The sequence below is a fragment of the Dendrobates tinctorius genome, unplaced genomic scaffold (assembly GCF_039654945.1).
Source record: "Dendrobates tinctorius isolate UK_male_01 unplaced genomic scaffold, ASM3965494v1 ptg000105l, whole genome shotgun sequence".
NCBI lineage: Eukaryota > Metazoa > Chordata > Amphibia > Anura > Dendrobatidae > Dendrobates > Dendrobates tinctorius.
Window position 1 is genome coordinate 10779852 of NW_027361773.1, and position 15022 is coordinate 10794873.

At 41.8% G+C, this 15022-nt stretch overlaps 1 protein-coding gene across 1 annotated transcript in view; it reads left to right on the forward strand.

Annotated features, from left to right (window-relative positions):
* The first annotated feature begins 2648 nt into the window (after positions 1 to 2648).
* The window catches only part of LOC141100521 (acrosin-like), a 38149-nt gene continuing 25775 nt past the window's right edge, over positions 2649 to 15022 (forward strand). Inside the window, exon 1 of the mRNA XM_073589085.1 lies at positions 2649 to 2730. Coding sequence (XP_073445186.1) covers positions 2649 to 2730 — 82 coding nt within the window. The remainder of the gene's footprint in view (positions 2731 to 15022) is intronic.

Genomic DNA, 15022 nt, shown 5'->3' on the forward strand with positions numbered 1-15022 from the left:
CGCTGGGTTTTTCCCAGCCCCTCCCAGCAATCTGTATATCAGATTTGCAATATGTCGAAATCGAACACCAGGCAGACAACACACTGTTCGGCAGTCACGGTCTCATTGGCAGATGACCCTGTCTGTCCTCCTAAATATAGAGTCCCTTAGGCCTCTTTCACACTTCCGTTTTTGACCATCAGTCAAAATCTGCCAGGTTTTGAAAAAAATGGATCCGCCATTTTTTTTGCGGATCCGTTTTTTTCCCCATTGAGTTGCATTACTGGCGGATCTTGACGGATGGTGATCCGTTGGATCCGTTTTTGTGAGGATCCGCAACATTTTTTTTTATCCGCCGGCATGCCTGGACGGACCCTGCAACGTTTTTTTTGTTGTTGGATCCGCATTTTCCAGTGTGCATGCCCAGAGAAAGGAAGTCAGGGAGAAAATTAACCCTGAAATCCTTTCTGGCGGACGAAAAAAAAATCTCTCTCTCTCTCTCTCTCTCTCCCCTTCCCGGCCAGCGGTTCCTTTAAATTTCCTCATTCTGCGGATCTGTCAAAAAACGGATCCTGTGCCATCCGTTCACATCAGTTAGGAACGGATCCGCTTGTCCGCCTTTTTGGTGGATTTTAACTGGTTTTACTACACTCCTATCTCCCTTATTCCTACAGCAATCGTTTTCCTGGTTGCTAGGAGCAACATTCTGCTGTAGTGATCCCACTCCTGGGCTTGCATTCCCCAAATCAGCCAAACAGGCATATTTCAAGCGCAGATATATTCACCCTCAATTGGCTGTTCAAGGCATGCATACATCTCACAAGATACACACCGGGTATCATTGTCCATGGAGCACATACTAAATGGGGATAAAAAGTACAGATAAATCAGAAAAAAACACTAAACTATGCTCTTGAGTTAAACTATGATATTGTGTATAACTATGCACTCAGCCCTGTTCTTAAAGGCAGCCCTCTGTCCGCTCAGCAGCCCTCACTTGGAGTATATAGCAGTTGTAGTCCACCACCCAGCAAGCACAGGTGAGTTTTCGAAACCGGAAGAAGAAGGAGCAAACGATGAAATACCAAAAATAACAATTGATTTTATTCAATATCATATAAACTGCACAAAGTCATGGTAATAAGGTGCCAATCAAAATGCAGATGAAACACACCCACAGCAACCCACCCCTCCATCGCGATGGTAAATACCCAAAAATTTGGCAAGCCCCATATATAACTACATATCCGGGATGCATATATCTCTATGAATGCATAATGCCTAGTGGCCTCATAAATAAATGAAAGTCCCGGAACATAGTCAAAAAAAGGGGCATCCACAATACACCCTAATGGTTGTTCAGCATAAAAAAAAGAGCAGATAAATATCCCATGCAAATGTCCAAACATTAGGAGCTTACCAGAGGGTAAAGAGGGAGGAGGGGAGCCTGGCAGTGAAGCGCGTTTCACTGCACGCAAGGCCGCTTTGACAAAGTTGATGTAGTTTTTATCCAGGGGTGGTTGAAACAAATTTGTCCCCACCTCCTCTAACTTTTAGTAGTCTATATGGGATTTCTATTGTTACTAAGCACAGGTGAGTACATGGTGTTTCATCCTCACTTATCCCACATCTTATACATTTCAGGAACTTTTGTTTTTTTTGGAAAATGGTTGTGCAGGTAAGAGTTCTCAAAATTAGTGTTGATTAGTGGAAGATACCTACTTTTTCAATTAAACTTTGCAATAAGCTGCCATGTGGATACACTATTACTGGTCATTATATGTATCTGTATAATACATATACAAAAAAAGCAGTTCTTTGATTTTCCTTTGTAGTGGGTCTTTGAAGTTACTTCTATTTTGGTTAGCAGGGGTAACCATCTCAAGTATGGACCACTTTTTTGGAGGGCTGTCCATCACAGTATGACCTCCTGGTGTGGAGGGGTAACCATCTCAGGTATAGCTCTCTGGTATGGAGGGGTAAGCATCTTAGGTATGGCTCCCTGGTCTCCAGAAGCATTTATATCTTGTAAGACGCTGTTAGGGTAAAGTCTCTGGGGTAATGGTAATCATATTTTGCTTGCCTACAAAATTAATTGGCTCCTCCGAGCTAGAAAGAGCAGCTAGAGCGGAGAAGAAAAAGAGGTAGGCATTAGTGATGAGTGAGTATACTCGTTGCTCGGATTTACCCGAGCATGTTCGCGTGTCCTCTGAGTATTTTGGGGTGCTCGGAGATTTAGTTTTCGTCATCTTAGCTGCATTATTTGTGGCTGCTGGACAGGCTGAATACATGTGAGGAATGCCTGTTTGTTAGGGAATCCCCACATGTATTCAGGCTGACTATTAGCCGTATATCATGCAGCTACTTCGACAAAAACTAAATCTCCAAGCACGCCAAAATACTCAGAGGTCACTCGAGCGTGCTCAGAAAACCTGAGCAACGAGTACACTCGCTCATCACTAGTAGGCATGCTTTTTAATACAATCTGTAGCTTCATGGACCCTCTTTTTTCATGTGACTTGAGAATTCTGAGGTACAGATTTTTACTGTTTATATTGACCAACTCCTTTTTCTTTCAAGGTTGTCGTTGGGACAATGCAGTAATCTAGTGCATTAAAATGAACAAAAAAGTGCCTAATCTGGGTGCCCTTGAGTCTGTGTGAGTGACAATGGGTAAAGTAATAAAGTGCATTAACACGAAGGGAAATATGCCTATTCCTGGTGGTCTTATGCCAGTGGGAGCAGATAAAGGTAAAATCAAGTACATTAACATCAAGGACAATATGCCTATTCCCAGTTTACTAAAGTGATTTCTAAAACAAAAAAAGGCGAAAAGTGACATATGTGGCTTGGAATTTTATAACCCGTCACAGCTTTGCGGTTTAGGAGTCAGATGAAAGTTGCAGACAAATTAAGGTGGACTCATTATTATAACTAATAGAAGATATAAAACCTCATGGTGGTGAGTAGGCTTGGTTTTGGTGACCAGCCTCAAGGATGTTGTACTGGTAATGTCAGTCAGGGACGGGCACTGTGGTGAAGCACAGTAGTGAGGAATATATGGTCATTGGTGCCCTGAAAGTTTACTGTAGTTATTGTTGTTTTAAGATGGAGTTAGTGTCTGTACAACATGCATTTATTTTCTATCAAAGGACCTTTCATGGGAGATAGTGATAACACTGAGTCAACAAATGTTACAACACAAAACAGTACATCAGAATTTTTATTCTCAAGTGAACCCGTCCTTGACATTATTCCATTCAGTCCAAAGCCGTTGCCGCTAATTCTGAAGTGAATCTTAGCTTATTTTCTGAATGTGAATCAGGTTGTGTGTCTGTTTGAAGTCTGACTTTTTGAGAATCCTGCATTTATAAGAAGTGGATGGATAAGCATGCAAGTCATTCTCTTTTATTATTTCTTGTGTTCTGTTCACACATGCAGTTTTGAGCAGTTTTTATCCAAGGTGTGGAGTTGGAAAAAATTGAAGTCTTCCTTTTCACATTGCCTCCTTTATGGTCCACACTTGGTTTTCAAAAACTCTGCTAAAAACCGCATGTATTATTGAAGCTTAAGGGTATGTGCGCATGTTAAGCATTTGCTTGCAGAAATTTCTGCAAGGTTTCTGTATCTCTTCACAGCAAAAACGCGCATTTTGCCGCAGTTTTGTATGCATCCTTGCATGCGTTTTTTGCATGCGTTTTTGTACAGCAATTGAGGCTTTTTTAAGCTAAATAAAGATTTTTTTAAGTTTTCTGATGTAATTTTTTGGTTCAACACCACCTTTTTCATTCTGATTCAGTAGCATCAGGGAAATGGGACTAGGGCTTGGTGTCAGCAGCTGTCATTAACACCTAGCCCTAGGTTTAGTAATGAAAAGGTGTCAGCTAGACACTCTCATTACTAAGATGGTAAGTAAACAAACACACAAATATACACATGGTAACCAACCTATGTAAGAGCCTTAACAGGATGGACCTACATAGATTGTAACCAAACAACAACTGCTAATTAAAAAAAAAATGCGTGGGCTCCTGCGTAATGAAAAGAGGACCCAGCGCACCACACTATATAAAAAATAGTAATGCAGGGGTGCATACACAGTAGTAAAAGGAGAGAGATGAACAAAAAAGAAAAGAAAACACTACTGGAAAATATGCACACCACAACAATATACAAAAAATAAACAACAATTTTATTGGTACACAAATACAATTAAAACACAATTAAAAAAACATGAAACTGTGTCCACTCAGAGAAAATAACACAATAAAATCCCCAATATATAAGAGTAATACATCAGTAATTGCCCAAAAAAATCCTCCTAGTGGCTCATGAGGCAAAAGAGATGTAAAAATATATCCTATTCCCAATCTGCGACCTGGGATACCAGATAAGAAAAGAGATGAAACCCCCAAAGGGGAGCAACAATAATGACCTGAATCACCAGTCCAGTAAAATGTAATCACAGAAAACCTCAAGAGGAGCCCATGCAATTGGCAAAGCCTCCCATAAGAGCCCTAGTGGTGGCATAAAGTATATGCATATTACCCAGAGGGAGTCAGATTCATGAACGATCCCATAAGTCAGGATCCTGAGTGGAAAACAGAGGTGGCCCCACGTGTATGGCCGCCACAAGTGGGACTGCGTAATTTCATAATCAGCAGAGGGAAAGACGATTGGTTGAGAGATGATGTTAATATTCTGGGAAGAAGCCAATAGCCAGGTTTCCAGGCTATTAATATTAGCTCACAGCTGTTTGCGTAACCTTTACTGGCTAGTTTACAGGTGGACCCCAGGAAAAAATTGACATAGGGTCCCCCTATAAAATCTAACCATCAAAGGCTAGGCAGACATCTGCAGGCTGATATTAATAGTCTAGGTATGGGCCATGGACGCTGGCCCTGTCCCAGGCTAAAAACATCAGATCTCAGCCCCCCCAGAAAACCTGTATCTATAAGATGCATCAAATCTGGTGCTTAGCCTCGCTCCTCCCACTTGTCCTAGTGCGGTGACAAGTGGAGTTATGGTTGAGTGGGGGGATCAATGTCATCTTTGTTAAACTCGACAGGTTAGTAATTGAGCGGCATCTATAAGACATCCCCATTACTAACCCCATAATGATATTATTAAAAAGCACACACCCATAGTGCACAAGTTAAAGCCAATGGCGCATTATCAAATATTTTCCCTATTCGGAACGGTACAAGGCAGGGCTGTCCCCTTTCGCCCTTACTCTACATACTAACGATGGAGCATATGGCAGCTGCAATTCGTAATAATTCATCAATTAAAGGTCCAAAATTGCAATCAGGTGAACACAAACTGGCACTTTTCACAGATGATGTTCTTCTATTTACCTCCTCTCCGATTACAAGCTTTCCAAACATTATTCAAGAGCTACATAGATTTGGTCATCTCAGTAACTTTAAAATCAACTCCCATAAGTCTGAGATCCTGAATATATCCCTGAAACCTCCTCTGATAGAACAGTTGAGTGCCTAATTTCCTTTTCGCTGGCGCTTTGACTCTCTAACCTACTTGGGAGTCAAGATCACAGCCAAGACATCGCAACTATACGATGTCAATTTCAAGGTCGTCTTACACAAAGCTGAGTCAGATTTAGAGAGATGGTATAGACTACAGCTTTCTTGGTTGGGCCGGGTTAATGTGATAAAGATAGACCTATTGCCTCGTCTCCTGTACTACTTCCAAACAATCCCTATGTACCTACCTGCCTCCTTCTCACGCCTTAAAAGAGCGATCACTAGATTCGTATGGTCACATAAATGAGCTCGTATTTCTTATTTTCTGTTAAGCCGAGTGGGGGAGTGGGTTTGCCAGATTTTTCTTTGTATGGTCACACCTTGATTGGAGCATGTATTTTGGATCTATTCCATAGCAAAGGACATAAAAAGTGGGTAGGATTGGAAAATGACCTCAACGGCCATGACTCACAAATTGGTCCCCAAGAGGGGATGGTGAAAGCAACACATCTCTGCCCTTCCTCACCACGAATATGGTGGCTTTTCTCAATCGAGGAGGCCGAACCCTAGAGATCTATTCATCTTCTGGCCCCCTAACTCCCATTTATGATAATCCATTCTTTCCTGCGGTACCATTTAGGAAAAAATTTTTAAGTAAAGAAAAAAGCTCTTACCCTATAGTCTATGACTACATGACTCGATCAGGAATGAAGTCGTTACAGGATATTTTCTCAGATGAGGAACCACCGACAGGCTCTTGGTTCTTTTTTGAACAATTGAGAAGTTTAATAATAAAATTGGCTAATCGGAAAATCTTTTCAGAGCATTAACACCCTTTGAGACCCTCTGCCTATCTAGGAGCTCTCCGGATCATACCGTATCTCTGTTATACAATCAAATATTCTTCTCTTTACGTCTAGATCTTCACTATGTTCTACATCACAGGAGAGGAGCTACAGGATTCTTGCAAGATGTTATAGATGCCCTTCCTCTATCCACTATATATTCCCGGTAGTCCCAGATACTTGTTGGAGATGCCTAAATGAGGTGGGCACATATACTCATACATGGTGGCATTGCCCGCCCATCAAAAACTTGTGGTCAGCAATTTTTGACCTACACAATAGACTGTCTTTTAACAATATCAGACCTACAATGGAAGCTGCATTACTGTCCTTGAGCGATATCTCAGTTTCCAAATTCAAGAAAGGTCTTCTTAGGCATTTCCTTACAGCTGTCAGGAACCTGATTCCCAGATATTGGAAACAAGTAAAGCCACCTTCTCATTCTGAATTTGTCGCTGAGCTCAATGATATCTATAGAATGGAGCAAATGATAGGCCAAATAGCTGGAGACACGGACAGAGTCTATAACACTTGGGCTCCCTGACTTGTTTTTAGAGAGACCCCTGGGTTGGAAGCTTGGGTATCGGGACACTGTTCATATTCTCCAATATATAAACACCACCTTGACTTGACTGGATGGTTTTTGGAGCGCCCTGGGTTCCTGGATGGTCATTCCAGACCTTGACTCCCTTCGGAGTGGTCGCGGGACCTATGGCCTCCCGGGTCTAGGGAATGCTTGAATCCCATTTCTAATGTGTAATCCCTATTTCCTATGATCATTTAATCCCCTCCCTTCCCCTCTCTTTTCTTCTTTCTTTTTTCCCTCTTATTTCCTTTTTTCCTTTCTTTTCATTTTCTTGTCAAAGCTGTATAAATAAATTCTTTTCACAAGCATTCTAAACAAGTCAATATCCTTTTATTGACTGCTTTGGAAACCCATCAATATATTGTTTGTTGCCAGTTGAGCAAGTTTTATTACAACAGAAATGATATAGCCATCATTTATATCCTAAAGTTGATAATTTCATGCTGATGTGGATTATATGCTTTCTTATATACTTAACAATAAGCCTGGATTTTGTATTGTATAATTTTTTCAATAAACATGATTTACACAAAAAAAACACACACCCAGAATAAAGTCCTTTATTTGAAATAATGATACAGTCCTTATTGAATCTAAATTAATCCATACTAACCGAATGCTTAATCCACTGAAGCCAACATCTCATGTAACAAAAATAAAATAATAAACCACAATATTCTTTACCTAGAATTAGACAAGAGGAAGCAATACTGATAATTAAATATTCCCACTATATAATAATACCATAAAATTCTATGTCATAGTAGGATGCCACCCCTTGAAAGTTGGATGACAGACCATCCTGGTAAATAATGAAAGCAAACCACCGAGAGTGGGGGAGAGAAGGAGCAGCAGGTTCACATGAAAAAACAATAAAATAAATAATAAAAAAATTAATTTAAAAAGGTTTTTTATTAAATCATGACACAAAATTTTTTTAAAATACCGGTATATGACAAAATAATCAATACATGTGTACCATATAATAAAAACAGGCACAAAAAAACACAGATATATAAATAAATGAGGCACCAATAATATAAATACATATAAATAGTCCAAAATTAATGGTATTTAGGTAGCCAATCATTTATAATAAGAGACATAATAAAACCAGGCAATAAAGCACCAAAAATCATATGTATGATTAATAACAAATCAGGTGTATAAGTAAATAAAAAAATAGATAAAATACAGTAGTGCAGGCTAAGAGGTAACCAATCAGTTCCACTTAATCATAATTTAATAAATAGAGTAAAAAAGTGCAGTGTAAACTAATATATAGCCAAGATGCTGGAAACACCTGCACCGCTGTGCAATGAAAATTAATTGATCACACAAAGTCTAGTATGATAAAAAATCACTAAGGTGCAGCAGTGCAAATGGCTGAAAGACCAAAATTAGGAGGACCTTGACAGCGTTTTGCAAAAAAACAGTGCAGAAAGGAAGTTATACCTGGATGCCAAAGTTAGGAATCGCGATGTGCCACAAAGAACGCGCCCCGACGCGCGTTTCAGATTTGGAAATCCTTCATCAGGATTTCCAAATCTGAAACACGCATCGGGGCGCGTTCTTTGTGGCACACCGCGATTCCTAACTTTGGCATCCAGGTATAACTAACTTTCTGCACTTTTTTTGCACAACGCTGTCAAGGTCCTCCTAATTTTGACCTTTCAACCGTTAGCATTGCTGCACATTAGTGATTTTTTATCACACTAGACTTTGTGTGATCAATTGATTTTCATTGCACAGCGGTGCAGGTGTTTCCTGCATCTTGGCTATATAGTAGTTTACACTGTTTGCACTATTTACTCTATTTATTTATTAAATTATGATTAAGTGGAACTGATTGATTTTTTTAGCACAGTGACTTAGTGGTCTTTTCACATTAGTTACCTCTTAGCCTGCAGTGGCACTGGGTCACTAGTGTTTATTGATGATGTGACAGAGGACAGAAGCAGCCGAATGAATTCTGAGGTATTCAGAGCCATACTGTGTGATCAGATCCAGCCAAATGCAGCCAAACTGATTGATCATTGTTTCATACTACAGATGAACAATGACCCAAAACATAAAGCCAAAGCAACTCAGGAGTTTATTAAAGCAAAGAAGTGCAATATTCTTGAATGGCCAAGTCAGTCACCTGATCTCAACCCAATTGAGCATGCAGTTCACTTGTTAAAGACTAAACTTCATACAGAAAAGCCCCACAAACAAACAGCAACTAAAAACCACCGCAGTGAAGGCCTGGCAGAGCATCAAAAAGGAGGAAACACAGCGTCTGGTGATGTCAATGAGTTCAAGACTTCAGGCAGTCATTGCCAACAAAGGGTTTTCAACCAAGTACTAGAAATGAACATTTTATTTACAATTATTTAATCTGTCCAATTACTTTTGGTTATCAACTCCAGGCCTTTTATCTGCTTAATTGAGAATGACATAACGAAGGGATTGCCCACACCTGTCCATGAAATAGCCTTGGAGTCAATTGTCCAATTACGTTTGGTCCCTTTAAAAACAGGGTGGCACATGTTAAGGAATTGAAACTCCTAAACCCTTCATCCAATTTTAATGTGGATACCCTCAAATGAAAGCTGAAAGTCTGAACTTCAACTGCATCTGAATTGTTTTGTTTAAAATTCATTGTGGTAATGTCTAGAACCAAAATTAGAAAAATGTTGTCTCTGTCCAAATATATATGGACCTAACTGTGTATTATTGGTGCATTTATTTATATATCTGCGTTTTTTGTGCCTTTTTTATTATATGGTACACATTTATTGATTATTTTGTCATATATTTTTATATTTTTTTGTGTCAAGATTTAATAAAAACTTTTTTAAATTTTTTTTTTAAATATTTATTTTATTCATATTCATGTGAACCTGCTGGTCCTTCTATCCCCCACTCTCAGTGGTTTGCTTTTGTTAATATTCGTCACCAGTCCGCCGAGAAGATAATAATCCATAATGTCCCATGACTATCCTGATGACTTTGAGAGCAGTCACTGATGACACTGCTTTCAAGAACAGCCGGCTACAGACTGACACAGGGGTAATCGCTCCTGCAGTGTATAGCACTGAGCAGCAGTGAGAGAATTTACCGGAGTTCATCAGCTCATCAGCTTTGGTGATCTCCCTTACAGCACCACCGCTGAATGAGAAAGCTCTCACTCAGTTGTGGTGCCATAAGTGAGATCACCAGAGGTGATCAGTTGATAAACTACAGTGAACTCACTCATCGCAGCTCAGTGATACACTGTGGGAGCGATGACGCTCCTGTTAGTGTATCGCTGGCGGCCGGTTAAAGCAGTCACTTCGCCCGATGTGACTGTTCTACACGTGGGACATTCTTGATAATGTGGACTATGGCGGACAGGAGAGTATATGGTGGTTTATTATTTTTGATTGCTTACAGGAGACATGATCATTGGGGATTGGCATTAAGGTAAGTATATGTTATTTTTTTATTTTACATTTTTTATAAGATAGAAGGGCATCAGGGATTTTGTGTTAGGTGAGAATACACGGGTATTACATACCTGGTAATGTGTTTTTTCATGAGACATGACGGCACCACGAGAGAGGGGATCCGCCCAATGAGGACAGGAAACCTTCAAGATAAAAGGGGCGGCTCCTCTCTCCGCATCAGTTGTTTTACAGAGCACGAGAGGAATTACGCAGGTTAGTGTACATATAAATAATACATCCTTTACACTACTAAATTTCTGACACCCAAGGGAGTGTATAATGCTAATAATGCACCCAACTAATGATGTGATCAATAGGGAGGGAATATAAGGGTGCCGTCATGTCTCATGAAAAAACACATTACCAGGTATGTAATACCCGTGTTTTTCCATTCTACATGATGGCACCACGAGAGAGTTACAGAGATTTGTATTCTCTTAGGGAGGGATCACTGCTTGTAACACTCTTCTCCCAAATGTGAGATCAGAGGTAGCAAATAGGTTTAACCTATAATGCCGGAGCGGACCAAGAGGCCGCCTCACAGGTTTGGTCTATGGGAGCGTCTGCTCTCTCCATCCCGGGCGTCATCATGGCCCTCCTGGAGTGGGCTTTATACCTTCTGGAATAGCCCTGCCTACACTGCTATATGTTAGCATAATGGCCTTTTTCACTCATCTAGCTATAGTCTGTTTAGAGGCTTTTAAGGCTCTTCCTTGCCCCTTGGAATGAGACAAATAAGGACCTCTGTATTCTCCAAGGACTCGTTACCTCTAAATACTGCAGGAGATATCTCCTCATATCTAGGCAATGAAGCCTCTCCTCCTTCTGGTAGTTAGTATCATGACAAAATAGATAAGATTATCTCCTGAGCCCTATGATATTTTGACATCACCTTGGGAAGGTATGCTGGATCTAATTTTAACACAACTCTATCGTCTATGGCCTGAGTGTAGGGAGGGTCTTATTGATAATGCGAGTGAATGCTCAACCTACTGGCCGATGCGCGTGCCATTAATAAGGCTGTTTAATGTTAGAATCCTTAGCTAATGTTGTGTTTTGATCAGACTCTGTCCGAGATGACAGGAGTAAATTTAGATCCCAAGGAGGAGTAGGAGGAGTAGAGGACATGACAGAATCAGCTTTAGTACAGGCCTGGATAAACCTGGCCACCCACCTATTGTTTGCCTGGTCGCAGTTGAATAAGGCTGCCAGGGCTGAGACGTGTACTTTGAGGGCACTGACAGTTAACCCCAATCCTAAACCTTTCTGCAGAAATTCCAGTATTGCCCCTATCGGGACTTTCCCTTCCCGTATTGGGTCTGAGGAGATAAGAATTTTTTACATATCCTCTTAAAAAATTTTTGTAGTCACTAGTTTTCTGCTAATGAGTAAGGTGGATATTAACGCTGCTGAGAATCCCTTTTCCTCTAGTAGCGACCTTGTAAATTTCAGGTTGTCAACTGCAGCCTGGATCTCTGAGGGTGATTGAAGGGACGCTGTGTTGGAAGGTCCTAGACCTCTGTTACTGATATCACTCTTTTTGGCCAAAAAGGGAGCTATTATGAACACTCTGGCTCTGACCTCCCTGATCTTCCTCAAAAACCACTGGTATGAGGCATATTGGAGGGAAGGTGTACAGGAGACCTGATGTCCACATTATCCTGAAGGTGTCTACTGTCCATGGTCTGTGTGCTGGACTTAGGGCGCAGAATTTATGAACCTTCCTGTTGGCTTTTTTGAGGTGGAGAGATCTATACTGGGTTTTCCCAAATGTGCACTATCCATTGAGAAATGGATTCTTTTAGGTACCCTTCTCCTTGCCTCAAGTGGTTCCTGCTCAGACAGTCTGCCTTCAGGTTGTCTATACTTCGGATATGCAGGGCCGGTAATGAGAGGGACTGGTGTTCTGCCAGAGTCATGATCTGGTCTCAAGCTGCTTAGTGGAGGCCCTTTGACAATAGCAGTCACCTTCAGCCTAAAAAGGGCCGGTGACTATCTGCATCAAGGACTGAGGACGGGTGTCTCCCTGGTGGTTTACATATGCAACCACCGCTTGGTTGTCTGATAGGACTCTCACGTGGTGTCCTCTTTAAGTGTGGTAACAACTCCTCTGACTTTTTTCGATTGTTAGTTCTCAATTGTTTGAGGATAGATTTCTTTCCTCCTGGGCCCAGGGATCCTGGAGCCATAATGTGTTTACTTTTGGAAGCAGTCACGCTCACCCAAGAAGGGCCGGTGGCCTAGGTTGGCGCCCCATCCCCAAGGACTAGCGCCCATTGTGACCACCTTGGAGGCAGTGTGTGTGTGTGTGTGTGTGTGTGTGTGTGTGTGTGTGTGTGTGCGTGCAGGGTACTCCTCTCGGGGAGGACTATCTGTAACCACCACATGAGTGACTGGAGTACAGAGTCCAGGAGGGTGAGCTTTTGCTCTAACCGTTCCTGAAGTTCCCGGTTGTTCTGTATCACACACCCTTACCGTTCGCTTGAGTGGAACTAGGCCATTTCACTGCTGGTATGTCAGAGGTGAGGGACCCCAACATCAACAAGGTCCATCTCAGAACTATTTCTGCTTTTTTTTTTTTTTTTTTTTTTTATATCTCCCTTGTCTTCCTCTGGGAGGTGATACTCCTGCTCCACCGAGTCCACTGTTAACCTCAAGAATTTCTAGATCGTTGCTGGTTCCATTTTTTTTTTTTTTTTTTTTTTTTGAGGTCCAGCTGCCATCCTAGCGTCTATAGTGTTTTCATCACTATTCTGACTTGATCCTGACAGTAAGGAAGATCTCTTCTCAGTATTAAGACGTTGTCCCGATAGGGTATCACCAAAGTATCTTTCCCTCTGAGGTGCGCTGTGATTTTTGCGATTAGCCTTGTGAAAAACTTGAGGGCTATCACTACTCCACAGGGCAGGGCCCTGTATTGGAAGTGACGCTACTGAGACCCATCTGGACTGTCACTCTGAGACATATATGGCCTTATTGCCGGATCTGGTGATAAGTATTCTTGAGGTCTCGGAATTGTTATATAACATTTGAGGAAGGAGGAGCTCTACTGCTGGCCTTATCGTCTCCATCTTGGAAGACGGGATTATTAGATACCTATTGAGGTCTTTCCAGAATTATGATTGTCCTCCAGGAATCTATCTGGGGAGTTTTTTTTTTTGTTTTTTTTTTTAAACAGGGGGGAGTAAAACTCTATCCTATCGAAATTTCTTCGAAGACATGTTTGTCTAGGAGTGAGGTTGCTTCCCCTTCCAGACTGTCTTTCTTTGAGAGGACTGCCTATGCCCTCGTGGAAGCCAGTGGTGGAATCTTAACTCCAGACCTGATCCCACAATTTTCCGGATCCAGGTGCTGAACGAGAACTTCTCCCAAGCTGGAAGGAAGTGCACCTGAGAAGGCCTGTCACTGGAAGGGTTCCTGTGTGTCCCCCAGCCAGCATTTAAGCCATCCTGAACGGCGTCGCACCTTAGCCAAAGCTGCTAATTTTCCTGCTAGCCTTGCTGAATCCTGCTGAAGTCTCAGCTAGGAATACTGCTGCTGCTCTTTTGGCCGGTGTTGCCTCTAGGATAGTCTCCCTGAGGTTTCTTTGCTCTAGCTGATCCTCCAGGTTCTTAAGGGATCTAACCACACCAGTGGCCGCGATGGCCGATCTAAGTGTTTCAGCTGAGGGCACCAAGGCTGTTTTAAGACAACTATCTGTCTTTCTGTTGGAAGTTCTTTCAGGGAACCTAAATCCTTAAGGAGCGGGAAGGACTTTCTGGCAACCTTTGAGATCGCTACGTCAATTTTGAAGCCTCATCCCAGGATGAGGCTGTCTCTTCCTCAAAAGGGCACTTCCTTTACAGGGATTTGATTATCTGGAACTTCCTCACTGGTTTTTCCCATTCCCTTTTAATGAGTCCTTGCAACTGTTAGTTAATAGGGAAGGCTCTACGTTTTCCTTATAGCAAGCTTGTTGAACATGAGTTCTTGGCTTTCGCATCTACAAGCCCCATGGTAGGTTGGACTGCTTTAATAAGCTTGTCCGTACTGTATCCTCTTCTAGGAATGTATCTTTTCCATCTGAGCTACTTTCTCAGTAGCGAGTTTTAATAGAGCTCTCCTATGGTCTTCCTGAGAGACCAATGAGGGGCTGGTCTATCCATTGCTTTGCTATCCATGTTTGTTGACTGCAAAGCCCTTCCTGATTGTAGACTTCTTACAATCAGGGATCTCCAGCTCTCAGCAGAGCGGGTGTTTCTTCCTCTACTGTTCTAACAGTACAGGTCTGACACAACCCCTTATTCCTAAGGGACTTTTCTCTTTTTTTTTTTTTTTTTTTTTACATAAGGAATATGCCTTATTCCTAGCATTTAATTTACCCCCTTTTTAGGGACCTCCAATGCTCTACCCCACCAATGTATGTAAGAAGAGGGGAGAGAGGAGACAAGAGAGAGAGAAAGAGAACAGACATTATTGTACTGGACTTTCTCGAAGCTCACTCACCACTCGGACGCTTCACAAGACGGGTACCGGATCTGGAGGCTGACTGGTCTGTACACATGACTCCCATAGGGACTGTGGACCCCCCTTGTTAACACCATGACGATCCTCCCGTACGCTGTCCGAGCGGCTTCCACTGTAGTTATGGCGCGTCTGGCTCCTCTCATCTGAGCGAGA